Source organism: Drosophila erecta, unplaced genomic scaffold (genome assembly GCF_003286155.1).
Source record: "Drosophila erecta strain 14021-0224.00,06,07 unplaced genomic scaffold, DereRS2 tig00000055-arrow-pilon, whole genome shotgun sequence".
Taxonomy (NCBI): Eukaryota; Metazoa; Arthropoda; class Insecta; order Diptera; family Drosophilidae; genus Drosophila; species Drosophila erecta.
The window spans coordinates 7,646,400-7,673,681 of NW_020825200.1; the positions used below are offsets into that span (position 1 = coordinate 7,646,400).

General features: G+C 43.6%; 3 protein-coding genes across 5 annotated transcripts; 1 reads left to right on the plus strand and 2 right to left on the minus strand.

The window, feature by feature from the left end:
• Positions 1-276: 276 nt before the first annotated feature.
• Positions 277-20,351, minus strand: LOC6542978 (G1/S-specific cyclin-E). 3 transcript variants are annotated; one of them, XM_001968952.3, is made up of 6 exons: positions 19,851-20,351; positions 12,847-12,972; positions 9,795-10,128; positions 2,065-3,338; positions 1,775-2,000; positions 277-1,652 (listed from the first exon to the last, which is right to left on the minus strand). In XM_001968952.3, exons 2-6 carry the CDS (start codon positions 12,864-12,866, stop codon positions 1,380-1,382), a joined length of 2,127 nt encoding a protein of 708 aa, XP_001968988.1. In that variant the 5' UTR covers positions 12,867-12,972; positions 19,851-20,351; the 3' UTR covers positions 277-1,379. The 3 variants fall into 3 exon arrangements, with proteins under 3 accessions (XP_001968988.1, XP_026834329.1, XP_026834330.1); XM_026978528.1 differs by lacking the exon at positions 19,851-20,351 and adding an exon at positions 18,469-18,727; XM_026978529.1 differs by lacking the exons at positions 9,795-10,128; positions 12,847-12,972; positions 19,851-20,351 and adding an exon at positions 3,458-4,319.
• A 1,371-nt stretch (positions 20,352-21,722) lies between these two features.
• On the minus strand, positions 21,723-22,989 carry LOC6543206. Its single transcript, XM_001968953.3, has 3 exons — positions 22,581-22,989; positions 22,409-22,510; positions 21,723-21,973 (listed from the first exon to the last, which is right to left on the minus strand). The coding sequence occupies exons 1-3, from the start codon at positions 22,833-22,835 to the stop codon at positions 21,827-21,829; spliced, it is 504 nt and encodes a 167-aa protein (XP_001968989.1). The 5' UTR covers positions 22,836-22,989; the 3' UTR covers positions 21,723-21,826.
• Positions 22,990-23,560: 571 nt separating this feature from the next.
• Positions 23,561-27,189, plus strand: LOC6542475 (exosome RNA helicase MTR4). The gene is made up of 2 exons (XM_001968954.3): positions 23,561-24,747; positions 24,804-27,189. The coding sequence occupies exons 1-2, from the start codon at positions 23,664-23,666 to the stop codon at positions 26,873-26,875; spliced, it is 3,156 nt and encodes a 1,051-aa protein (XP_001968990.1). The 5' UTR covers positions 23,561-23,663; the 3' UTR covers positions 26,876-27,189.
• The last annotated feature ends 93 nt before the right edge of the window (positions 27,190-27,282 follow it).

Here is a 27,282-nt window from a genome sequence, read left to right on the forward strand (position 1 = left end):
ATCATCCAGGGTGTCCCCAATTTTTTGTAACCATTGTGTAGCCAAGTATGACCCTTGAAAAATGAAACATTTGAGTTGATTTCAGTTTTATTTACAAAAGTATATTTATTTACTGATTTATTTCAACTTGATGTGTTTAGTTTATGATTTTGCGATCGTTTATTTATTAACATCAAATCATAAATATAAGCGTATTTCTGAAATTATTTAAAATCAAATTCATAATTTTAAAATGATTATTGCTTTTAAAACTAAAAATAAAACATAATTAGATTTTTTTGTTTGCTTTTCTTTTAGTTGTTTTTTGTTTGTTTTTGTTTTCAATCCAGCCTTAATCGTATGAACACTTACATGTTATTTATGCCTAAACTAACGAATAATAATATTTTTCTACTCTGCATGGTTGCCTTTTGAATGTACATAAAATATTTTAAGCCATATAAAGAATTGTACACTTATATAATAATATATTATATGCGTTTTCAGTTAGGGTTAATTCTTGTTTTTTGTGCGTTTTGTTTTATGTACAGGATTTATTTGCTTAGCAAATTATGGCAAATTAGTCTAATTAAAAAAATTGTACAATGATGTATATATGAATACATTGTCTGTTCTGGGGGTTCAATTCATGAATATATAATTCTTTACTTCTTCAGTTTGCCATTTTCTTTGTCACTCCATGTCAGCTGTGGACTTGTCTTGTTTGTTGATTCATTGTTAGTAGTATTAATTAATTAATGGTCGAATGAAATGCATTAGTAGGGTTAGTTAGATTCCCTCGACTTATATGCCTAATTTAGTTGGTTAGTCAAGTTCTGTGCTCTGGGCCTTTGCTGCCCCTCTTCTGTTGTCAGTTTTAGTGTTGTTAGTTGCTACTTGGTGATTGAAATGGATAACTGACTGACAGCTGGACATGTCTGATTGCGAACAAAGTTTTTTTTGTTTTTCATTTTTGAGGCGCCCAACTTAGTTTGTGAGAACATCACCACTGAATGCTGTGTTGCGGTGTTGTGCTTCTTTTCAGCAGATAATAGTCTAATGGTTAATTAGTTTTGCCTGGTCTGCTATACTCTAAGTGTGTATATATATGCTTGAGCGCTTTATAGATAGTGTACATTAAAAATTATATTTCTGATTTTCTATAAATACACAAAGTTAAATATTAAACTGAGCGAGGAAAATGATTGTAGCGCGAGTTGAGAATCAAGAGCGCGTGGATAATTTCAAATTAAATATGTTTTTAGCATAGGAATTAGGCAACTAATAACTTTTCACTTAACAAAAATAATTTAAATATAAGAAACACTTAACGTAAAGACTGTTCGGGCGGGTGTGGTGAGTGTGAGAGCATGATGGCCAAGAGCAGTGAGGCCAATCTCTCAGCGATTGCTTCTACTGCTGCAGCTGGTCACCGAACTGTTGCTGCTGCTCATGACGCCCTTGTTGCTGGCAGTGTTGCAGCAAGTGGTTGTGGAAGAGATGCCGCTCCTGGCCGCCGTCTCATCGCCCTCATCGCCCAGGTACTCGTCCGGTTTGTGACTAGAGGCGGGAGGCGTCAGTAGGCTCTCGGGAGCGCGCAGCGCGGTGGCCGGAGAAGCTTGAATCCTAGCGCGCATGGCGTGCGCCGCATCCTGGGCCATTAGCACTTCGTCCTGAAAGGTAGGAGTTTCAATAAGTATCTGACGGAGTAATACACGCTATATGCCCACAGCGTATCAGACATATAACCCTTTTTGACGCTTGCATACTTTTTTGTATATGCTTAGATACTTACATACATATCCATGGTAGTGAAGTGCGTTTGGATGATGTGCGAGTCGTCAGTGACAATATTGGGGCAGATGAAGCCCAGACCAAATTTGTTGCTGACCTGCTCATTCTGCTCGTTCAGCTGCAGGTAGGGCGCCTTCTGGGAGATCACTCGGAAGAAGGGCTCCATCCAGCGAGCGCAAGGCTGAATCACCTGCCAATCCAGGCCAGAACAGCGCAGAGCCGTCTCCCTAAAATCAAGAAAATATTCGGTAAGATGACAATTCGTATGGAAAATAACTTTAGCTAACTTACCGACTAAATGTATGACTGATGGCGGCAGCTGCCAGCACCGAGTAGGAGTAGTTGGCCATGCCCACGTCCAGGGTGCACAGATCTAGCAGCCGTGAGGTCTGCGCAAACTCAAAGCCAGAGAATTGCGGGTAGATAAAGGCATTGTCCGCCTCCGCGGACTTTTGCCTGCCAATCTGGGAGAACGAGGCCGGTGTGCGGTTGCTCACATTCAGTTGCATATAGACGCCCAGCCAGCCGTTAATGGTAATAGGGCTGATGTCCCAGTCGAGGGCCTGCAGCAGGATCTTCTCGTGGTTAAGGATGTCCCGCTCTGTGCAGGCACCATCCGTCACATAAGCAAACTCCCCGATCTTTGGCGGATAAATCTCCTCTACCTTGGCGGCCACAAACAGGCAGGTGATGCCGATCAACTGCAAGTGTGTCTTCTGCACCTTGTGCGCCACATGCAAATAGCGATCCAGGTAATCGACGGCCAAGTAGAAGGTCTCCCGATGCAGCTTGTAAACCTCACAGACCTCGATCAACCAGTCCAAGAGGATGGCGCGCATGCGTGGTTGCAGTCCGGGATGCTGTTCCAGCATCGATATGCTGCGCAGACGCGAGTCCTGCTCATCCCGATGACACATCAAGCGCCAAACATCCGCGGCGTTGGCCCATGTGAGCGCAGGAAGTGGGCACAGGCGCAGACCGTTCTCCACCGCCGGCGACATTGGTGCCCGCATATTGATCATCAAGTCACTGACCGGATTGTGGATCTGCTCCTGGTGATTTGGCAGACCGGGAGTACGCTCGCCATTCACCGCCTGCTGCTGACTGCAGCCGGAGGAGGCTGGAGAAATTGTCGAGGAGTAGATCTCCTCGTCGTCGTCCTCCTCCTCGACATCATCCTCCTCATCCTCGTCGTACGAGTAGTCCTCGCAGCTATCGTCCAAAAGGTCATCATCCTCCGTCTTCTGCGTGACCACCGTTGTGGTGGTCACCACCTTCTCCACAGCGTAGCGCACCACCACTGGCGTCTGCTTGCTTCCACGATCCGGACTCGGCGGACTGTCCGGGCTGTCCGGCAGCGGACTGTGTGGCGCCTCCAGGAGCTCCTCGGCCGGTGAGCTACGTATGCTGAGCAGCTCCTGGGTGCTCTGGCCATCCACCGAGACAACGGGCGAGGTGTAGACCGAGGAGGCCACCGATGAAAGATTGCCCTGGTCGCTGCCGTACAGAGCGGGCACTCGCTGCTGGCGCTTGGCTGATGGAGGCTCAAAACCGAGTTCAGGGTCCTGAAAAGAGAGAGGAAAGATGTTTAAGTACGTGAATTGTACAAGTAAATGAAGAGGGCTAAGGATCTCTTTTTAATACGAGTTCATATTTCACAAAGGTGTAAGCAAACAACCATTACCATTTCAATAAATTTGCGCTTCTGTTCCAACTTCATAATAACATGAACAAATGAGTGGAGAGGATACTCAAGTCAACAACAGGATCACACGGGTGGCGGGATTAGAAACGTGCTCCGAATTTAATTAGCGTAGGAGGTTTGGAGAAATTTATGTGGGCACGCCTGTCAAAATTGGTAATCCTTGATAGATGGACCCAATGCACCCGCACAAAATGAAAGCCAGGACTTCGCACAAAAGATCAAGGACTATGCGATGGCATGGAGGTAAGACAATAACACTTGGTTGGATTTTGCTCGTGGGAACGGGGTGCGTTTTGCTCTTTGTTTCTTTTGGATATTTTTGGTATGATCAACATATAACGCGATGGTTGTTATTGCACTTCTTACTTTGATGTTATAAATTTAGTAGCAGTCTTTGGAAATAATTTGTTGCGCTGTTTCTTTGGTTTGATTAAATAATTGTGCAAACAGATTTTTGGTTATAGCATTAAAACATTTTTGGCTTCGTTTTTGGTTTCTTGTAGTTGCTGTTGTTGCTGTGTGATCTTGGCAAATCCGGTTCTTAAATTAGTTCTTTGCACTCGCTGCGTGTGGTTTGTACAAATATATTTATCAGTCTCAACATTTGCTACTTGGCAACGAATAATTTGGATTTTGTTTTCACTTTGTATGGCTATTTTGTAATTTGTATATTTATTTTATTTGCTCTTCTGGCTAACACCGCTCTTGGCTTGATCGAGTACCAATCGCGTTGACGTGCGCTGTGCAACTGAGCTCGACGTTCTCCGTTCCAGATCGCCGATCCCCGAATGCCCCGAGTTCCCCGATCATCGTTATCCTGCCCAACGAATGCAACGGTCTCAAAAAAAATAGGGGTTGCTTTTCTCAGTCTACCGCTGCTGCAAGAACAGCGGTAAAACAGGATCGCCGCAGCAACTTGCCGTCCCTTTTCGTCGGGGGTTGGTTTCCCAAAGATATCCGTACTTCTTGAGACGACGGACGTATGTTGTTTTTGCCTTTGCAGCAGCATTGCATTTTTCGCCTCTGGGTGTTTATCAGCCCAACAACAAATCCCCCTGACGGCCGTGGCTCCTGATCCTTTTTACAATTATTTTTGTCAACATTTCCGTCCAGGTAGACACACGCAAGACGTTCGGAAAATCACTACCTATGTACATGACCCTCAAAACGGCGACACATAATAGTCAATACATAGGGAGTATATAAATTACTGTTTGCTAGCATCATAGCTTTTGGCTCGAGCTGCCTTAAACACATCCTGCATCTTGGAGGCTACTCAAATAATAAATTATCTTTTGGCATTGATCAGAGGGATGAGGCGGTGCCAAAGCCAAAAGTAGAGCGAGCCTAATGGAGACCGACTCACAAGATTACAGCACGAAAATGACACAAAAAAAAAAAACGAAAATGGAAACGAAAATCGAAAACAATCGAGATCCTTGACCATTGTTCTTGCAGACAGATGATGGAAAACAGAAGCCAAAATCAGAAAGTCCATAAAGAACAATGAAATGTAGTCAGCATGGGACACAGATGTCATTCGGTTGGATTGCTGATATCATAAAAAATGCAGTTGCGAGTAAATGCAGTTTTACCTAAAAAACTATTGAGAAAGTTTTAGAAGACAGTTCAACAAAACTATTGTTTCTCAGCTGTAGCTTTAGTTCGATTTGAATGCCTGAATTTTGAATAAAAACTATGAAAATAAATGTTGAGCGGGTAACTATAAAGTTACACTTGATAAATACATTACAAACATATTAAATTGGCATATCTGCGCATAAAACCAAGCAATAAGCCTATAAAAGATATAAAATCAACGCTACAAATCCATTCGAATCCGTTTTTCTACAATTTCTTTTGGTTTACGATTGCAATTGATCCTTCCTTTGATTGAAAAAGGTGTGCACACCATATAATTTATCAAATACGAACTGCATTTCGTCAACTTTCTTAACAGTCAATCTCACACGTCGTAAAAGCTTAACAATATCAACCCACCCTGCTGGCCATTCAAGATTTTCACATAATTTCTTGGGCAAAAATTGGGGGAAAATATTGCGATATTTATGTGACATTCTTAATTGTCTGAGTAGGTTTGCCTTTTCTCGACAAACATACCTAGAAGAACTCCCCTTCTGGAGTCGAGGAAAAATACATTTTTTTGAGGCAAGGCAGGAAGGTCCAAGACGCATGACAAATTTAATTTCTTATTCTTCTGGCCAACAAACTGCAACAACCCTCCGAGGAGAAGATGATGTAGGTAACCGGGAATGGCAATCGTAGAATGAAAATGAAAATGGACATGGATATGGACACATGTCAAGGCACCCAGATGCAATGTAATTAAAATCAAAGCGTGCAATGGCCTAAGAAGCCATCTCCCTGCACAATGGACATTCCGTTGCTCTAGCCTCATTATTTCACATAGTTTTTCCATTTTGGTGCGTGGACATTGCATCTGCCGTTTGGATTTGGTCAAGCGTTACAGAATCAGAAAGATTATGCAAGAAAATGCCCAGTTCACTTAACGACATGACGGATGCGAAGAGAAAGATCGGCCGAGTGAGTGTGAGAAATTAGTGAACTGTAAAGTGGGCTGGAATCTGGACCAATATGGATGGACCCGGAGGGTTGCATCCCAAGTTTAACAAGGGTTAAACTGGGTTGTTGCCCTTAAGCCACCGCCGCCGCTGCCGCTGTCTCAAGGATTTAAGTCGCAAGTCCAAGGAGGCAGCTGCTGCTGCGTTCTCAATCCTTCACATCTCGATCAGCTCCTTCAAAATCGCAGCCCACAGGGAAGGCACCCAAAACATCTCTCGAGATCTCGCTGGGAGGGAGACCATGGGTCGCCAGGGACAGATGATGCAGTTCCTCAAGCTATGGGGTACATACAAAAAGAAGTCAAGAAGCGATTCGATTGTTAGGCGACAACCTCTGCTGCGTCGTCGACCTCAATACTCGATGTCCTGGTGCCCCATTGTGTCTCGCTCTCCCTCTCCATTTTGCCTATCCTATAAGGTCCTGCGCTTATGTGTCGTAATCTTTGGACGGCCGTCTGCTCGAAACCGAAACACCTTTAGTTTTCAGACCTTGGCGTGGGTCCAGGTGTAACTTTTCCACCGCTGCATTCGTGTAATATGCATTGTTGTTTCCTTTTATTTTTCTTTTCTTACAGTTTTTTTCGTTCCCAATTCTCCCCCAAGTCTTTTGATAACATTTAATTTTCCTCTGCCATGTGCGGTAGTTGTTTATATTTTTTCAGTTTGCAGTTTCGAAGGATTATGATTTCCTTGAAAGGACTCAAAAAGCTGACAAATTACAATTGCCCTGATGATGAAGTCCTGTCCACTTGTGGAACATCGACGCTGCTCTGCTTTTAATAAATGATATGCAAACAACATGCCAGCGGACAAATCCCCGAAGGACCATAACAAACACTCATATTTCCAAGCAATTCAACTGACCCCTGGTCAGTCCAGAAAGGGTTAATCCAACACGCCACTTTCGCGGTGACATTGCCGAATTTATCATCGGGAAAATGGAAAATTTCGGCGGCCAGGGGGGCAGAGAAATCGCTTGGACATGTAATTAATCATGCAATTGGTTAGATCCATGACAAAACGAATTAAAGCATAACCCATTGGTGAAACGGGAGGAGGGTAAGTGGACAAAGGACAAACCGCGAATGAATTTGTATGCGAAAAATGAATTTGATTAATGCTCGGCAAAGACATTTTCCTTTAGGGGATATGTGAACTTCTTTGGTGATGTTTATAGTCATTGAAATAAGTTTAGCGCAACAGTCTCTTGATTAATCATTAAATCTTTTATGATATGATATACTTTTAAACCTTTGCTTCTTTTTCCCTTCAACTTTATATGCCCAAAAACTAGTTGCTTATCAGCAGAATCTTAAAAGTAATTAATCTGAAAACAGATCTCTTGTTTACCTCCAGCTAAATAAAATCCTCTCTAAAATAAAAAAACTGAATTACAAAGCAGGCGATGCATGATCCCAAAACGGGATGCAATCTGGGAAACTGAAACTTGAATTCAGATTCCCACAAAGTTCCGATACTGACTTGACAGAAATCAAGAACCGCACTTGATTGCATCGAAGGGAAACCCAGACGAACGCAAACCCAACTCCCCTTTCGGGACAAAAGAAACAAAGAAGTTTCCCAAAAAAACACAAAGAACTTTCGGCGATTTCATGCCTGCCATGTAAAGAGTAAGAAAAAGGGGTTGACATTACACTAACAAATTGGTAAAATAATACCATAATTTTGATCCTGTGCCAGCAGCAAAACAAATATTGTATAATATTTCAAGACCACATTCCGATGCAGGAGCAGCGTTGTGCGTTCCTCGAAAGCAGATGACATAAGAGTTTTCAGAAGGAGCCGGATGATTTGCATAAAAGTTTAACGGAAATCTAATGAGCAGACGTCGCAGGATCGGGCAACGCATTTGCATAAGGATAACACGTCCCGAAACGGGGTAGCAAAATGCAACCCAGTTGGAAAGCATTATATATGCGCCGAATCTTCCGCAGAAGCAAGCAAATGTCGTCTCGATGAATATTTAATTAGAGCCAAAAGAAAAGGGAAAAACTCGGCCCACTGATCCTTGAAAAGGATAAGGCGTTGCTCAACCCCTCCGTCGGCTCGTTCGTGTGTTGCGGTTTCAGCTCTGTCCCATTCCGGTAGTCACTGCGATCCCTTACCCCTTACCCATCCCGATCCCGATCCCGATACTGTCTTGATCTAGTTCTTCTGCCTCAAGCTAACCTATAACTATCGCAATTTCAAATTCTTACCACGGCCCTAACGGACATTTGCCGCCGCCTTGACTTTGGCAAACCCACCCCTGGAGAACTCGGACTTGGACTCAAGGTGTGCGCGCATGCGCAACGACGCCTTCTGTCCTCGTAGTGCCTCTCCTGCTCCTGCTCCTGCTCCGACTCCTTTGTCCTGGCGTGCATATGCTCGGCAGACTGGCAAGACCCCTTCGGAATTCCCTTACTCAATTCGCCTGAAGGGGGCCAAACGTTTCCTTGCCATCCACTTTTTTCCTACGCGAATGACATTTGTTGGGCAGGAAAGCAGGCGCAGAAACGTTGCAAAAACAAAAAAATTAAAAAAGCAAAAAATAACCCAGGAGAATACCTTTTTCTGTGCAACAGACAGTTTAAATACCCTTGTCTACCCAGTTTAAATTATGAAATATTCGCAATTTAAGCCAACTACAACCGATTTATAAGGAACTTATCAATAATTTAAATGGAACAAAAAAGGAGGAGCCCTTCTAGATGTTTGGGTTATTAATAAAACTATTAATACGACACGAGCAAAACTAAAAAGTTGTAGTTTGTATTTATACTCTGGTATAAATGAAGATACCCTTCCATAGGGTACCAAACTAACCAGCGGGCAAACCATTTCAGCAAACCATTTCATTGCACGTAGAGGAGAATACTCTATCCCCGCCATATTTCATATGGCACTGGAAAAAATCCTTTGCACCAACACAGCTGCCCATGAGGAAGCCATTGTTCTCCGCTGTGATTGCAGCTACTTGAGAGCGGAGATCTGACTTCAAGGCTTCCAAGGATGCTGCTAAATGAGCCCTTTCTTCAGTAAGTAGCGTTTATTTTTGGGCTCATCTTTGCATTGTGCCAGCGCAAGAGTGCCAAGTAGCTGTCTACGTGCTCAACGGCTTATTTGGCTAGAACTCAAGCAGCGAAAGATCAAATGAAGATCGGCAGCCAGCGAGTGGAAGCCACCAAAGGGCTGTCCATTCAAATGGAAGTGCAAATAGAAGATCGCTTGCCAAACATACAAAAAGAGGCAGTTGTTTAGCGATCGGTGATGAAATGAAAACAATTGGGAAACTCAAATCGAATAGATAAATATGGCTATGCTCATACTTTATATTATTCAGAAATATACGCGGGATTAACTAAATCGTTGAGTCTATAGAGTATAATTGTCTAGCATCTGCAAATCATTGGTTTAAAATAGTTTCTATTTACGCTAGAAACGCTAGAAATCACTGATCTGCGTGAAATCAGAGAACAGAGAACGCCCAGAGTTCAATAGTTCGGTAATAGCAACATTTAATTAATTTCAAATGCATAGGCACTTTTGCAGCGCAACAGTTGATCATCGGCTTCCTCCCAGATTGCTTCGCGTTGCCCTGATAAGATTGCAAAAATCAACGAGGTCACATGCATGATAAAGCACTCCATTCATAAAACTTATCTGCTGTGGCTGGCTTTGAGTTGAAAGTACGATTCGTATGGATTACGTACCTTGGCATCATCGTTTGAGTCGCTGCTTAAACGCCGTTTACGTTTGTTGCCATTGGAAGTCGCCGCTGTGGATGCTGCAAGGTTCTGGCTATCACAGGAGCACATCTCGACGGCTCTGGAGGCTGCTGAGGATCCTGGTGGCTGGGACGCTGAAGGGGATGGTGCTGCGACTGGATTTGGATTTGGATTTAGACTTGGGATTGGGATTGGGCTGCTGCTGCTGTTGCTACTGCTGCTGCTGACGACGACGACAATGCTGCTGCTGACTTCTCCGTTGCTGGGGGCTATGCTGACTACGCTGCCATTTGGCTCAGTGCTGCTGGTAGAACAAGCACTGCAAAAAAAGAAAGTGAGTGGAATTAGCAGCGGTACAGTGGGCTCTTAAGTTAGGAATATATTTATTTTATTTTCCATTAAAGCGCTAAGTTGCTCATAGTTGCACACATAACTAAGCTAATAATTTCTTATAATTTATTTGCGAATGAATGTATACCCCATATTTTTGTAGAAAAATAGTCCAAAACCACTGTACGATTTGCTGGTGCTCAGTGATTTCGAATTTCTCCTCTTTTTCGCAAAACAGAGAAATTCAATATGCCACGGAGGCAGGGCAGCAAATCACATAGGGGCGTTCTAGAATAGATACAAACGAAACGAACATAAATTCATTGAATTTTGACACGGCATTCGAATCGCGATGCAAGACTCGAGATTAAGGCGCCCGGCGGATACATTAATATTTAACATCCGGGAAATTGAAATCGAGATGACTGATCGGGGGAACTGGAAATGGAAATGGAAATGGGTTCGTTGTGAGGGCCCGAGGAAAGCCTTTCCTCCTCGAGATTGAGCAATTTTGGCAAATTTGCATGCACATTACCATAATGCAAGAGGCTGGCAAAAGGGAAGAATACAATTCTCCGTACTTGAAAGGACAGCTGTTATATCCTTGCGCCGCAACTCTCAAGTGTTGCGAGGCAAGCAACTGCACTTTGAGCAATTCGATGCGCGAATTTTTGCAATTTGAGCGAGGAGCTCAGTAGAAAGAAAACAGAAGGAATTTAACCCTTGGGACCAAAAACCCTTCTTAAGGAACTCCTGTAAAGGGATAACACGGAAAAAAAGGGCTGCTGCACATAAATTCAAATGCTTTAGCCATTTCTTTCTTGGCCAGAGGCTCGGCACTGCAGCCTCCTGTTTTGATCCTTGCCCCGCACTATCGATCGGGTTTAATGGTTTAATGAACAAGAAAAAGTAATCACGTAGTAAATTACGAGGAAATGAAATCGCTTAAAAATGAGTTATGGCGAGAAAGGACTAATGGAGCGTACGTGCACGCGGCCTTCAAGTTTTTCCCCGCTTTCTTTCTTTGTACTCAGGGTTTCGGGGTCAGGGGTTTCCAGCCATCGCCGCGGCTTAAGGTTCAAACTGAAATTTGTCATTTCGAGGTGAAAGTTTCCTTTCCTTTGCGGCAAAGCCAGATACCTTGTTTCGGTTTCGTTTCCCCCTTTATGCCGTTTCAAATCCGAATCCCTGTAGGTAGCAAAGGGTAGGAGATGACATGAACAAATTCTAAGAAGCAGTTCCTGGAATCTGGTCCAGTGGATAATAGGTGGACTATCGCAGGATCGATCTTTCTCACATGATAAATTGTAAAACGGCGACTTTCCGATTACAAATAAGTTATTTATGCGTTCACTTTGTATCCACGAAACAGTTATGTTTGGGAATTTACGTGGAGCCACAGTGGTTGCTCTCAACTCTTCAGGTTACGTGAATATATGCGTTCCATGCCCGCAAAAGTATGCAACGAAATCGTAATTGCCTGAAATGTAACTTCCGTGACATTTTTGATAAATTCCGTTATAGATGGCAGGGAAATGGTTTCGCAACACATACCAATAATTATGTCGCACACACGCTGACCACGAAATATGTCCATAAAATGGACTATCACTTAAGTGATCGCAGTGATCAGTGGGTCGCAGGGGGTGGCAGTGGGTGAGGATGATGATGATGATGTTGAATGGCAAAAAAGGGGACGCAACTGACAAAACCAAATGACTGGGCAATTATGCAATTATGGTCATGCGCAGGCACCTACAGGCAAAAAGAATATATGGTGCAGGGTGAAAAACATATTAAACTCAATTAATTTTTGTCCACGACATGCCTTAAAAAGCCACAAAAAGTGTGTGTCTGCAGTGACAGCATTATCAAGCGGGACCAAACAAACCCCCTTAAAACCCAACCCCCTGAATGACCAAGCTGACCTGAACCGTCCCACAACTAAACACTTTTCTAATGACATTTTCGCGCGCAATTATATACTAATCACACGCAGGACCTCGACGAAGGTCCTGCAAAGGTATGCAGAGTGTTGAGGAATGCGGCACTTGGTTATCAACGCTGCTTCGACTTTAACACCTACAAGCAGATGGCTTTTCTTTTTTTTTTTTGGAAATTGACAGTGAAAATGCATTTTAGATTATCGCACTTGAGTCGGAAGGTTTGGAACAGTAGGATCCCGAGTGGTTGTAGCTACTGCGGGTCCTACTTCCCGCGGAGTATTCGGGCATAACCAGTTGGGCTCTGTCGCTTTATAATTACGAAATAGCTATTAGATAAACATCACTTTTGGTTAAGAGAATTAAAGGGAGACGTGCTGCCTACCAGGATAGTTAGTGGTAAAAAGGAAGTCGATCGGATGTCGCCACAGGAAGTTAGAAACAAATGGCATTACAGACCGTTGGGGAGTCGCTTTCATGTGGGGTGCTAATTAGTTTGGTCAGGGCTGTGGAGGAAATGGAAGTCACGAAAAGTGTTTGATGGGAAAAGGAAATGTCTAAGATCAAAAATAATGAAGTCAAGAAAAAAACGCAGCTTTGCTAAAAACTAAGACCTTTACAAAAAAAGTAATTCACTTTAAACATAAATATCCTTTACCTCTTAAAGCATAACAAAAATCGTTAATTATTTAATATTTTTGTTGTACAAGCAATTTTTTGAAAATAGGAATACTTGTTTTATAAAATAATCATAATAAACATACCTCTTGGCATTTAAACCCATAATTGTACGGCCTTGAGAAGCCGTCAAGGTACTTGATCCTGAATCTTTTTAAGGCTGCTCGTCAAAAGCAGAAATGTTTTGAAAAGACGGAATAATTTAAAATGAACTGAAAATAAAATAAACAAATTATAAAATTAGTAAAATACCTAAGCAATTGTAAAGCAAAGGTCAACAATTATAAATATAAAATAAAATAAAAAAATAAATATTGAGATAAGGCAGTCTAAGATATGGTCTTCACATGGGACGCGTTTTTGAGTTTTTACGACTTCACAAAACCTATCAACAGTTATTCCAACATTATCTTTAGATCCTCGAGGAAAAAACAACATATGATCCTTAAGATCCTTAAGAGAAACTCACACACAGCATGTGGCCGAGGAATTTCCTCGCTTTGAAAACCCCAAACAAATTTGTTTACGTGCGTTTTTCTCGAAAAACATAAATACACCAACTTTTTGCTTTTAGCAGAGCGAACGAAAAATGTAAACATGCATCTTGGGGTGCAAAGTCTAAGATATTCAAATTACTTAAATAGAAAGATGGGTGGGAGTCCCCTAGAGTTGGGTCATCTTAACAGGTAGTCACGGAATGGTCATCTTTTTTATAATAATAGAATTTCCACGAGTCTCGAGTGATGCCTTCTGCTGCAGTTTCAGCCTCAGCTGCTCCCCTTGAATTTCCTGTACACTACGCAAAACTGTGGGCATATTCAAATAAATGGGTGTGCTATTAAATCAGTATCCTATTAACAAATATGTGTAACTACGTAAGTTATGCATTAAGTTTTCTGTTTTTCAATGCATTACTTATTAGATAAGTGCATTTTTCTGAGTGTACCGACGTCAGGTGCATCGCATTCGGCGCATGCGCAACGTCCGCATTTTCTAGTGGTTTACAACGCTTAATTATATCGAGGAGCCAATGCGACTCCTTATTGCCCCGATGCACCTGTTGTGGCTAGAGTTGATCGCTGACCTTCTGTTAGAACTGCAGGATGAGTTCGATGCGATGCGGGGCAGGTGAGCGAGGGGAAGGGGAAGGGGAGCGGCAGCTGTTGAAGGTCCTACCCCAACTGAAAGGATTCTGGCCATGTCTCTGCTGTTGCTTTTGTAACTTCAATTGACTTCCCCCCTCGCTAATTGTATCCTGTCGCATTTCCTTTTTCCCCATCCCCTTCTTCCCCTTCCTCGTGCCTCTTCCTTTCTTCTTCTTTGCTTCATTTATTTTCCTTTTTCCGTGTGACATATGGGCCTGGCGTTATATTCGCCACGATTTATGGACCTCCCTTCGGCCTACCATTCAGTTCGACACCTTTTTCCTACCCCATATGCGAATGCTTTTTAGCCAACGACTTTCTTCCCCTACTTTCTCGTTCTTACGCAACGTATTGTCTATTTTCCTCACTTTTTGCCTCGCTTTTCCTATGCGTTTTCCGGCCTTTTCTCATGCACAATATTTTGCTGTTTGCAACCATCATTTTCACACTAATTGCGGATATGCCTCCTAATTAATTGGGTTCCCTCTTCTTCCCCGAACTCCTTTAAAGCATTTTTGCTTTCTTAGTTTTCAACCCCCTGACTATTCTTTATACAATTTCCGAGAAAGAAATATCTATAAAAAGTTGTCTCTCTGGTTATTTTGAAATATGTTTCAAATCTAAAACCTCTAGTTTTTAGATCATCTAAATGGGTGAAGATCAACATTGTAATCACAAAACGATTGTGTATCTTTAAGAACCTAAAACAGTTTCTTTCAGTTTCAATCAACAATTTGCTCATTTTAGTTATTAATCTAAAATCATTCGGACTATTATCTATTTTGTAAATCACGGGTTAACTATTACAAATGGTTTAAAATTAATATTCATTAATAAGGATATATGCAAACAAAAATATCCTTCAGTTTTACGAAGCAGTTGACAGGGGCTCTTGGCAAACAAATGACTGTATTAGACCAATTCTCCTTGTCCAAATACCAAGGACTAAGATAGATCCCTAACTAATTGCAAGAACTGCCCACACGCAGGCTGCAACTTCCTCTAACGAAGATTAAGTGAAGAAGGCTGCGAGTTCGGGGGAAATCCGCGGCGACAGGTATACAAATATGAATAATGCCGCGGATCGAGCGGATAAACGCAGGGGTTTCCTTTTCACACAGCGCCTAATTAAAGGTGCACGATGCATGAGTGAATCTGTTTACCTGGACGGGGTCCTTCAAGGTCATTTAACTGGAAAACCAAGTCTCGAATATAAAGTCGACCGTATTTTTCGGCAAATCCAAAGGCCTCTCATCTTGGAATATTTGCTTTGTGCGGCTGATTTCCCACAAGGAAATGGGACCAAGTCTTGAGATACAATATGAAATGCAACTTGAGGCAATGCAAAGAAGAATGCGCAAAATGCGCAAAGGAGAGCGCAAAAAATATGTACAAAAATGTATGTATCTCGAGTATATACCATGCCATGCTATATACATATGTAGAGGGAAAACAGGTCTCGAGTTATCCGGCGTCTTCGACTGTCTGGGCCTGCAATTTTTGTGCGTCCTTTTGGGCTGCATTTTGGGCTCTGCACATGCGGCGAGATACATTCCTGAGATACTCGAGATAAATGCACATGCATCTGGGTATCTGTGGCGTTGTCCACGCCAATGCCGCCCTCCTCTCCATTGTTGTGGTTTGGCCACAACTCTTGCAATTAGCTGGAACTCGGAGGACCGAAAGTCTGCAAGAGTTGTGTAACCCCGAGCTCCATATTACTGGGCACAATGGTGGCGTAGTTCGTTCGGAAGATATTATCTAAGCCACATCTCTTTCATCATCTTTCATCTATTATAATATAATACCATAATAAAGGTTCTAATCCATCTTCGTGTATTGCTGGGTACCAAAAACCCATGTCTCTCTGGCATACCTTGCCCAGATGATTGAATTTTGGTAACAGATCTTTGATGCTATGTTCATACTCTTAAATGTGTTTAATGATTCAGCGAGGGTTTCAGCGAAAACTGGCAGTCGCATACACCCAACTACAGGGTAGCGCAAACGAAAACAGGAAAGTCGATCCTCGACTGCGCGCATCAGCGTATCTTTGCGTCCGTGTATCTGAGTATCTGTGTGCCGCGTATCTGAAGAGCGCCGCCTGGGCAAAACGGCGTGTGAAAGTAAAGCCGGCCCAGCCGATGGAGGAGAACAAATCAAAGTTCTTGAATGGAGCGGCGGCGGCGACGGCGGCGGCGTTCCAGTTCCAGGAACTGACGGCCTTGAAGTAGCCGTTAGGACATCGGGACGCGCTCAATTGACTATTTAGTTTATATTTAGCAGCGTCTAAAAGGATGCCCAGCTCAAGTGGCCTGCGTCCTGTGTTCCCCGCTCCCCGTTCCCCGCTGACCGCTTCACAAATCGCCAGTCGAACTATCCTTTGTTTGTCTGGGAATAACTGGAAACTGTTTATCATTGTTGTTTCTGCCCCTCATACATACGGCTTCACCTCATTCCGATTTCGAATCGGATTCTTCTGCCGCAGCGACAAAAATGTGTATGGACTACAACAAAAATGAACCATTTCTTTAAGGAGTTAGTATTCACAACCCATCCTTTTTTAGAGCATGTAATATTTGTAAAACATTCCGCACTTGTAATTGAGAAATATTGATGGTATTTTACCAGGAATTCGGTTTAATATGACCAGTTGATATGTGTGATTCCAATAACCATTATGATGGAAAAATATTCGAGATCAGTCTGGTTTCCCATATCATCTAGAAAATCCTTTGATGACCTGCCGCTTTCGAAGGTGGGAAGCACTTGATCACGAGAAGAATGGAAAGGTGCTTACTGGGATTTGAATAGGTGATATAAGGAGTATGTGGATGGTCAAACAAAAGGATATCCCATCACCTGGTCGACTAAATTTTGAGAATATGCAATAAAATATACAATAAATATACAAATATACAGAATCATCAAAAACTTAATGCAAACAGTATTTTCGAAATCAATTCTCAAGAAAAGTATAATTATGTGCCTATAATTTAAACTGTTCAAATCTAAATTTTAACGACGGATATTCGGCGCGATCATGACATAATCGAAAAATTAGGTATACAAAAATCCACCCCATCAACAATACACCACCCACCTCCGCACACACCCCCGCCACGCCCACTCCCAAAGTTTAACGGCGCAGAAAGCTAATACACAAAAAACAACGCCAAAAGAATGCAAAAAATAAAGAATCCAAAAATTGCGAAGAAAACAACAACATGAATTGCGGCAGGTAAATGGAAACAATAGAGGGAGAGGAGGAGAGAACGAAGATGGCGGGAAGCAAGGCAGAGAAGAAGGGGAGGCGAAAGCAAATCGCAGAGAAATATCAATGAACTCCATTCTCCACTAAGCTGTCTGTCTCGCTCACTCGTCGGTTAGAAACGCGTACATAGTTACTACTCTTATACATACAATACACATCATGATTTTACAATAATTGAAATTCTGTGAATATGCTTGACAAAAACAGCAGTGAAATTATATGTGATATGTATGTATTTGCATGTGCTAACATGGATTATTACTGCCAATTTTTGTTCGTGTACCTAAGACTTTTGCGCCAGTTTTGACATAGTACTTCATTATATTGTGCTTTACTCTTTTTCCCCATTTTGCTTTGACCTCTGCTTCGCTCTCGTCAAGTTTTCAAAATGTTCGAAGTGTTGCGTTGAACTTTTCTCGCCGTCGCTGCCTCTGCCGCTGCCACTGCCTCTGCCGCAGTCGACGGCGGCAGCGCAGTACTAAAACGTTTTTGTTTGTTGTTGGTGTTGGGAAGGGGAGAAATAACTTGACTCGCTGTTCTGATTGGAATAAAACGGAAGAGCGCGCGAGAAAGAGAAAGAGCGCCTCCCCTCTCTCTTAGCGAGCACATTTCTTCCAAGTGTGTGCTTGTGTGTGTCATTGGAGGAAGCGTACATAAATGAAAAGAGCACAAAGTGGCGCGAATTAGGCGTTTGGGCTGGCGCATTTTTATTTTACCGCCCAAATTCTATGCGAATGGCGGGAAAAAGTGCAATTCGGGCGGGAGAAAGATTAGAAAGTTGGCCCAAACAGCTGGGTAAACCAATAAGCTGCACTTCAATCCTCCTACAATAAGAAACTCCGTAATAGTTCACTGAACTCCCATTACGCATAAGAAACTCATTGCACTATTGTAGGTGATGGGAAGCTTTCGTTTCTTTCACGGGCTTTTCCAATTTTCTCCCATTGGATAACAGTTAACAGTTAAATTCTAATAGGACACTTTTGCTAATGGGGGCACTCTAATCGGAGTTTTTGGTACACTGTATAAGTTTGTATTGGAAACCATTGGTACTCGGTTGTCTTGCCAATCAGAGAGCAACGGTTAAATCCTACAGCGTGTCAATTTTCTGGCGAAAAGATGTTGTATTTGTAGCAAAAAATGCAAAGACACGACGGCAAACGCAGCGTTCTGTCCCACTCTCTCCACACACACTTGTCACACACCACACACGCGTCATACATTTTTTATACCACTCGGAATTTCGTATTGCCGCTCGTCCAATCAGATCATTGTGCAATTGGTTTTACCTTCCAATAAGCGGAAAAATGCTTTATTTTCCCGGTGTTTTCACTTGTTTTTCTTAAAGGGAATTGAACCACGATTTTCAAGAGATTTCGTCGTCGTCGTCGTCGTCACACGCCGGCCACGAAAAAACTTCACGAGCAGCGAAGCGGCAGCAGCGAAGTGATCGCTTTTGAACAGAAAAGTAATTGGTGGAAGTGGGTATCACAAGCAGCGACGTCGACTGCGACTGCGACGAGTGTGCAAGAGGAACGCGCCAAAACAAGCCGAAGCGCCAAAAAATGCAACAAACACAGGGGGCAACTTTGTTGTACTCTAGGGGAGCGACGGAGCTGGGGCGAGCATCTCCCGCGCAAAGAACAGGGCTTGAGGGAGCGAGACGGGGAGATGAAGCCGCTGGTGGCAAGCTTCGCATTTTATTGAATGGAGTATGCAATTGGAGTCCCCAACAGGCAGTCAGTCGTCTGAATCTCGTCTGGAGGTTCGACGGCCAAGCAGCTGGGTGGTCGAAAAACAGCTGACGAGGATGCCAGAAGGGGGGATTTAGACGAATATATCGTGGTTAACAGGAAATATTTACAATTTTTTTTCGTGTCAAATTTTAAATTTAATTCATATACGGCCTTCAAAAACTATAAATTCAAATGTTGACAATTTTTTTTTTTTTTTTTAATTTTTAAACTGCTTTAAAATGAGTTTAAGATCAAAAGAAATGTATCTTAAGGAGTATCCATTATTCCGTTCGATTTTATTTACTAATTAATTCGTTAGAACCGTTAAATTGCCTAATTTAATATGCTTTTCTAGTTATTTAATGATCTGCAAGATAAAAACATCTGACAAAATGACTGAGGCCCAACCAGGTGGCAACGCTGCTCTGAAACCAAACAAACCGCTGCCACTTAGTTGTTGTCATCGATTAACATCCGAGCATTTTTGGCACCAACTTCGAGAGCTAATAAATCCGCCAAGCTAAATGAAAACCTATGCGTGCCAGTAACCAATTGAAAGATTAAAGCTCGCAGAATCTGATTTTTCACTAAAATCAAAAATCCCGTTTAATTCGGGCAAAATAGAATCGATTGAACTTGGCGATTTCCCGCGCGCGGGAACCCGACGTCGCCGCGCGCGCTGCTGACAGCGATGACAGCTGCGAGCACAAAGGAGAAGGTGCAGAAGAGCGCGCAAGGGGAACAGAGAGAGAGAGAGAGAGAGGAAAAAAACGTCGACGTCGCTGCTCACGTTTTTTTTCCATTACTTTTCGACTGGTAGAATGTAGATGGGGGAAAAAGATGTCTAAAGGAGATCTCTTAAAAGGCAAGTTCACGAACTTTATAAGCCTGCACCTGCTCCATATCGAACTGGCCAAATGGGCGGTATCACTCACCTGCTGGTGGGCAGGATTTGGGCAAATTCTCGGATGGATTGCACACTGAAAAACACACGCGGGCTGGAGTGATGATGAAAAAATTGCACACACAATCGCCGCACACACAACACACACACGCGCACGCACACACACCAGTGCACGGCAGCCAGCAAGGCAGTTTCACCTCCTTTTTGTCACCTTTTTAGGGGTCGTATTCTCGTGGTTCTGGGATCTTTTTCACGGCCAGCTCAACCCCACGCCAGTCAAGGCCAATTCGATGGGATCTCCGTTGGCCACAATTTCAAACGACAAAAACTGGCACAATGATCGACAAAGTGGCAAATCTACTGGTCGCAGAAAGAGCAAATAGCCGCACAATGAAGAAACTGGCACAATGAAAAGAGCGAAAAGCGGCGGCGATCGGATATTTCAACTCGGCGCAGAAAGAGCAAATAGCCGCACACTGAAGAACGCAATCATCTGGCCACACGGCGCAAAGAGAGTTTGGCGGTGGCGGCGCTGCCACCTCGGCCGATCACGTCGCGGGATTTTTATTTGGCGCGCTATTTGAATCCCGAATTGCACACTTTGATGGGGAGCTGTTTTCGTTTTCGTTTACCTTGTATATTACTCGCTTTTACAAACATGACTTTTAATGCACTGTATATTTTTTCCATGTTGTTCATATCCGGATTTCGGGTTTTACTCAATCGTTATAAGTGATTCCAAACGGCGCGCAACATTTGCAACCATTAAAGGTGTGCAACGTGTTTAATGTTAAATTTCTTTTCGGCAATTAAATTACATTACCTAATTTCAGTTGCAAGCCCAAGGTGTTTTGAATCTTTAACGAATTTTAAATAATGTGACTTTGAGTTGGGCGCCCATTTTGAACGGCTATGTTTAATTCGCTATATATTTTATTTTTATTTTTTTGTTATATTTTCGTTTTAATCATGCGATAGATACTCGTAAGCAAATTGAAAAAGAACACTCAACTCAAGATATTTTTATTCCAAGAGATGCTTAAACCATTTTCACTTAAAGTTTTAATTTTTTTAAACGATAACGGATTTCACTCAAATAGACTCAAACTTTAAATAACGCGCACAAATTGATTTCCAGAGGCGCGGTTTATTTAAATTTGTTGCTATGATTTTGATCTCAATCCACATTACTAAATTACAAATATTTATATGTATCCAAAAAATAACCATTTCATGTATAACAATTACCGAAGAATTTTCCTTGCAGTGCTAGTTTTCATGGCTAATTTTTAGTTTCGTTTTTTATTATTTATTAACACGAATTTGAATCCGGAAAAGAAAATCCATATTATTTATATATGTTATCTGAGTATTTTTTTAGAGTTTTCATTGACTTACGTTTTGAAAATTAATTTTGTTAACTAATCACTTTATTTCCTAATATATGTACCTGTTATATTCAGTACTCTTTAATTAATTCACTTAATCACTTTTTATTTTTCCAATATAACCAGTTTGCTTTTTAGTTTAACCAAAGAATTACTTTCATTGCACCTTCAAAACAATTTGACTTACTGCTGACTCTTACTTTTCTCACATAATTTTATTATTATTAACATTTTTGGACGTTGCATCAATTTCACATAAATATTATTTGATTAAATGCCAAGTGCCACACCGGATTAGAAAATCTCATTTTCTTTGAGCAACGACCGCAGCCTGGTTTCTTCATAAGCTCGAAAACCGAAATAAAAGAAAACTGCCGATAATTGACAATTTCAGCGAATTGAGCACACCGCCAAAGTGCTGGAGTTGCCAAAAAAGAATATCCGCCAAGCTCAGCAGAAAAACCTCTTCTTCAACAGCGAAGCCATGGCAAAACCACAATCCACTCTCAATCTCCTTCCCTGTGTTTTCGTTTCCATATTTATTGCGATTTTTGTTTTGATATTATTAATTTACGTTTGAAACTTAAGCAAAATCACTAAGCCACCTCGGGGACGATCCTCAAGCTTTCAGAGGCGACTCCTTGAATCCGCGAGCCGCGTAATCGGATGGCGCCGATCGATCGGAGACCTTGGGGTAGCCCTCGTCTCCGGGCACGCACTGCTTGCGCGAGTGGATCACACGCCAGCCGCCCTTCCGGGTCCAATCCTTAAATAAGAGGTTGAGTTTTCATTAAGCTATAATTATTCTATGTGTACATGCATATTGTAAACGATTAAGCAGTAAATATTGACCTGAACATAGCTTAATAAAGTATATTCGTCTAATCTTTCTAGACTTTTAAAGGCCTAAGCAGTTTTTCAAGGTTTTTATAGTTTTGGTCAATGCCCAGCAGCTTTAAATTCCCGATGAGCAGCTTAAATCGGTTTAGGTGTCAACACGTAAGTCCTTGCGTTTGCACTCGCTTGAATATATGTAATATATATTAATTTTTGTATGTTGTTTTAGAATGGGATTTATAATTTTAGACTGAAGATTGAAATTATTTTTCCTACGAGTACGCGTTTCTGCTTGATCCATTACCCTTTGATACCAGGCATGACCTATGGCTTAGCCAACCTGCATTCTTTAACCATTACTCACATTCTGGTTGTACTTGAAGTAGTAGGCGCCGGCGTAGATTCCGGTGAGGGCGAGCAGCGCCTTGCCGGTCCAGTAGCGCACGGTGAACGCCCGCTGGAAGCCCTGCAGGCGAAGGAACGCATGCGGAATCGGTCAAAAACTTGATTACATAATGCCCATGACAATAGCTCACCAGGACGGGCTCCAAAACATTGCAGACCTTGTCCAGGGGAGCGCGGTAGAAGCGCTTAATGGGATTGTTCAGCTCCAGCTCCAGGGCGGGCACCTTGCGGGGTCCGTGGTGTAGCTCCTGGTCCTTCAGCCACTGTTTGCGCCAGGCGCGCTCCTCCGGCGACATGCCAATCAGGCGCTCCCGCTCCCGCACCATGCGGCCCGCAATGACCATCGGCTTCACGCCGCCCGTATCCGAGGCACCTCCAGCTACCATTTTGCACCGTTTGTTCCTGGACTCTGCGATGTGGACGTCGGAAAACGCCAACAATTGTATAATTTGGTCGGGCAACGACAATGGAAAAACAGAACAGCTGTTGCCGCCAGTGTGACCGCACTCTCGAATATACCAGAAACCGCTCAGCCAGCAACCGAACTGTGGTGTTTTCTTTATACCCGTTAATACTAGGGTATACTAGGTCCGTTGAAAAGTATGCAACAGGTAGAAGTAAGCGTTACTATCCTGTAAAGTAGTACATATGTATATTCTATATGCACTACGGATATGCCAAAAACATGATGGTCACACCATCATACATAATCACTTACTTTGAATAATATTTTAGCTTTTTCTACATTTTGGAGCTTATACATTTATTAATTTTTAATTATTTGATTTATTTTTATATAATATATATACATACATATATATTCCAACTACAATCTATAGCGACATTGAAAGATGCCATAAAGACAAAAAACAGTTGCCTTTATCTAAGCAAATTGAAATACTTTTTTATATACCGCTTTTCGATCGATTTTCCAGACTGAGAAGCATAAATGGTGATTAACATACAGATGTACTCTTTTTCTTTGTCTCTTTTTTCTCAGAAGTGCAATATAATTCTCTTTTATATTAGATTAACAAGTTCCTGGAAACCGTTTATTTTTATTTTTATTTTCCCTCAAAATAGCTAGATGTTCTTCACTGACATCGGTCTGCTGAACCGATAACAATTGCAATCGTGTTATCGGCTCTTCACATGTTTTGCGGCGTGCGTTGAAATAGTTCGTAAAAAAACAGACAGTAAATACAAATCGCGGCATGGATATAGAAGAGCTATTCGACTGCTTTGATGAGGTGTCGCCGGCGATGCCGCCACCGGTAGTTAACCAGAAGGAGAAGCCAACGGGAAGCGGTGGCGCCCAAAAGGGAAGCAAACGGCAAGCGGAGGACACCGCTTCCGCTCAATCCTCCAAAGGAGCGGAAGGAGCTGACAAAGGAGACGACAATGAGGAGCCCACCAAGCGTCTGAGGCAGGAGGAGTCCATTGTTGCAGTGGATGACGACGATGCAGATGACGAGCCCACTCGTACCCTCGATTTGGATGATTCTGCGGCTCTGGAGGCCCTGCGCACTAGGATTGTGACCCACTTATTGGACTCTCCCAAGTCATGCACCCACGAGGTTGCCGCCCATCCTGACCAGGAGTACATACCCCTACAGCCGTTCAGCGGCGTGCCGGCGAAGGAATACCCCTTCGTGCTCGATCCGTTCCAGCGCCAGGCGATTCTGTGCATTGACAACAGCCAGAGTGTCCTGGTTTCCGCCCACACGTCAGCCGGAAAGACCGTGGTGGCGGAGTATGCCATAGCTAAATCATTGGCCGCCAAGCAGCGGGTTATATACACCACTCCCATAAAGGCTCTGTCCAACCAGAAGTTCCGCGAATTCACCGACGAGTTTAAGGACGTGGGACTGGTCACCGGTGATGTCACCATAAATCCATCGGCCTCCTGTTTGATCATGACCACCGAGATTCTACGGAACATGTTGTACCGCGGCAGCGAGATCATGCGCGAGGTGGGCTGGGTGATCTTCGATGAGATTCACTACATGCGCGACAAGGAGCGCGGCGTCGTTTGGGAGGAAACGCTCATCCTTCTGCCAGACAATGTGCGGTATGTGTTCCTTTCGGCCACCATTCCCAATGCTCGGCAGTTCGCGGAGTGGGTCTGCCACCTGCACAAGCAGCCATGTCACGTTGTCTACACCGACTACCGCCCCACTCCATTGCAACACTACATCTTCCCGGCCGGAGGCGATGGCATCCATCTTATCGTCGACGAAAAGGGGCAGTTCAAGGAGGACAACTTTACCACTGCAATGGCAGTGCTGGCCAATGCAGGTAAATCAAGTGTAAAACAACTCCAAACTTTGTTTAATTTCCATTTTTTTTTTCAGGTGAGGCTGGGAAGGGCGATCAGAAAGGGCGGAATGGTGGCATTAAAGGAACTAATGCCGGACAAACAAATATCTTTAAAATCGTCAAGATGATTATGGAGCGCAATTTTGCACCGGTCATCATTTTCTCGTTCAGCAAGAAGGACTGCGAGATCTATGCCATGCAGATGGCCAAGCTGGACTTCAACACTCCGGACGAAAAGAAACTAGTCGACGAGGTGTTCAACAATGCCATGGACGTGCTCACGGAGGAGGATCGTCGGCTGCCCCAGGTGGAAAACGTATTGCCGCTGTTGCGTCGCGGCATTGGCATCCATCATGGTGGTCTGCTGCCAATTCTGAAGGAGACCATAGAGATTCTGTTCGGGGAAGGTCTGATCAAGGCCTTGTTCGCCACCGAAACCTTTGCCATGGGCCTTAACATGCCGGCTAGAACTGTGCTATTTACGGCTCCGCGTAAGTTCGATGGCAAGGACTTCCGATGGATCAGCTCTGGCGAGTACATCCAAATGGCGGGACGTGCCGGTCGACGTGGATTGGATGACAAGGGCATCGTCATTCTCATGATCGACGAAAAAGTTTCGCCGGCCGTTGGTCGTGACATTGTCCAGGGCAAGGCAGATCCCATCAATTCGGCCTTCCATCTTACATACAATATGGTGCTAAATCTGCTTCGCGTGGAGGAAATCAATCCGGAGTACATGCTGGAGCGCAGTTTCTATCAATTCCAGAATCAAGCTGCCCTGCCCGGCCTGCATGACCAGGTGGAGCAGAAGACGCTGGAGCTGAATAAGCTGACTATCAAGGACGAGCACAACATTGCTTCCTACCATCACATACGCTCCCAGCTGGATCAGCACGGCAAGCAGTTTCGTCAGTGGATAACGAAGCCGCAATACCTCTTGCCGTTTCTGCAGCCTGGCAGGTTGGTGAAGGTGGCCGCCGGCTCCCAGGAGTACGACTGGGGGATTGTGTTGAACTTTAAGAAACAAGACCAGAGCCGCAAGAATCCTTTAAAGTGTGAGCCCAGCGTCACCATTGATGTGCTACTGCACGTAAGTGAAGCGGCCGCAAAAACCGGCGACACGGAGCCATGCAAACCGAACGAGCGTGGATGCATGGAGGTGGTACCGGTGGCCCACACCCTCATCACCCAGATCAGCTCAATTCGCGTGTACTTCCCCAACGATCTACGCAGTGCTGACAATCGGCGAGCCGTGCTGAAGACTATCCAGGAGGCGAAGAAACGATTCCCCATGGGACCACCCGTCCTCAATCCCATCGACGACATGAACATCAAGGAACGAGAGTTCCGCGATATTGTCAATACCATTGCCCAATTTGAGGCGCGTCTGGAGGAGCATCCGCTACACAAGTCACCGGAATTGGAGCGCATCTACCGGCGCTACCAGGACAAGGTGAAGCTGCAATCGCAACTGCAAGACCTGAAGGCCGAGCTGAAGGCTGCCCGCAGTCTGCTGCAGATGGAGGAACTGAAGCACCGCAAGCGTGTCCTTCGGCGCATGGGCTACTGCAAGCCCGGCGACGTCATTGAGTTTAAGGGTCGCGTTGCCTGCGAACTGAGCTCGGCGGATGAACTCCTCATGACCGAGATGATCTTTAACGGAGTATTTAACGAGCTTACCGCGCCGCAAGCGGTGGCTCTGCTTTCCTGCTTTGTTTGCGACGAGAAGTCCAGCGAGTCGGTGAAGAGCGCCACGGAGCTATCGGGACCACTGCGCTCGATGCAGGATCTGGCGCGGCGCATTGCCAAGGTGTCCACGGAATGCAAGCTCGATCTGGACGCCGATACCTATGTGGACAAGTTTAAGCCCTTCCTAATGGACGTGGTGCTGGCGTGGTGCAAGGGCTCCAGCTTCCTTGCGGTCTGCAAGATGACCGACATCTTTGAAGGCTCCATCATCCGCTGCATGAGGCGACTGGAGGAGCTGCTGCGCCAGATGTGTCAGGCCTCGAAAACCATTGGCAACACTGACCTGGAAAACAAGTTCTCCGAAGGAATACGGTTGCTCAAGCGTGACATTGTGTTTGCCGCGTCGTTGTATCTGTAAGAGTTTAGGAAAATCTATTTTAAGGCCATTCCAATCGTATTTTATTGGAAGAAAGTTGTTTCTAAGATCCATTGAGCTGTTTCCTAGCTTGAAGTTATAGACTTAGCTATAAAAAACAAAAACGAATAGATTTCTGATAATAGATAATATAAAACTGATAGATTTCCGAACCTTGCAATTATTCTTTGGTTGAAATATGGGCCAAAACGGCCTTTTTGGAAGCCGATAACCCTTGTATATTATTTTTATGTTAATTTCATAACCGTGGATACAATAAATAAGACCATGAGCTCTAACACTTATTTACCTAGGAATGACAATTGTTTTATTTCATTAGTGAAACAGTGAAGTCTAATTTGTCACAATTGTAACCAACTATGGTTTCAAAACAAATGAGGAAACAACAT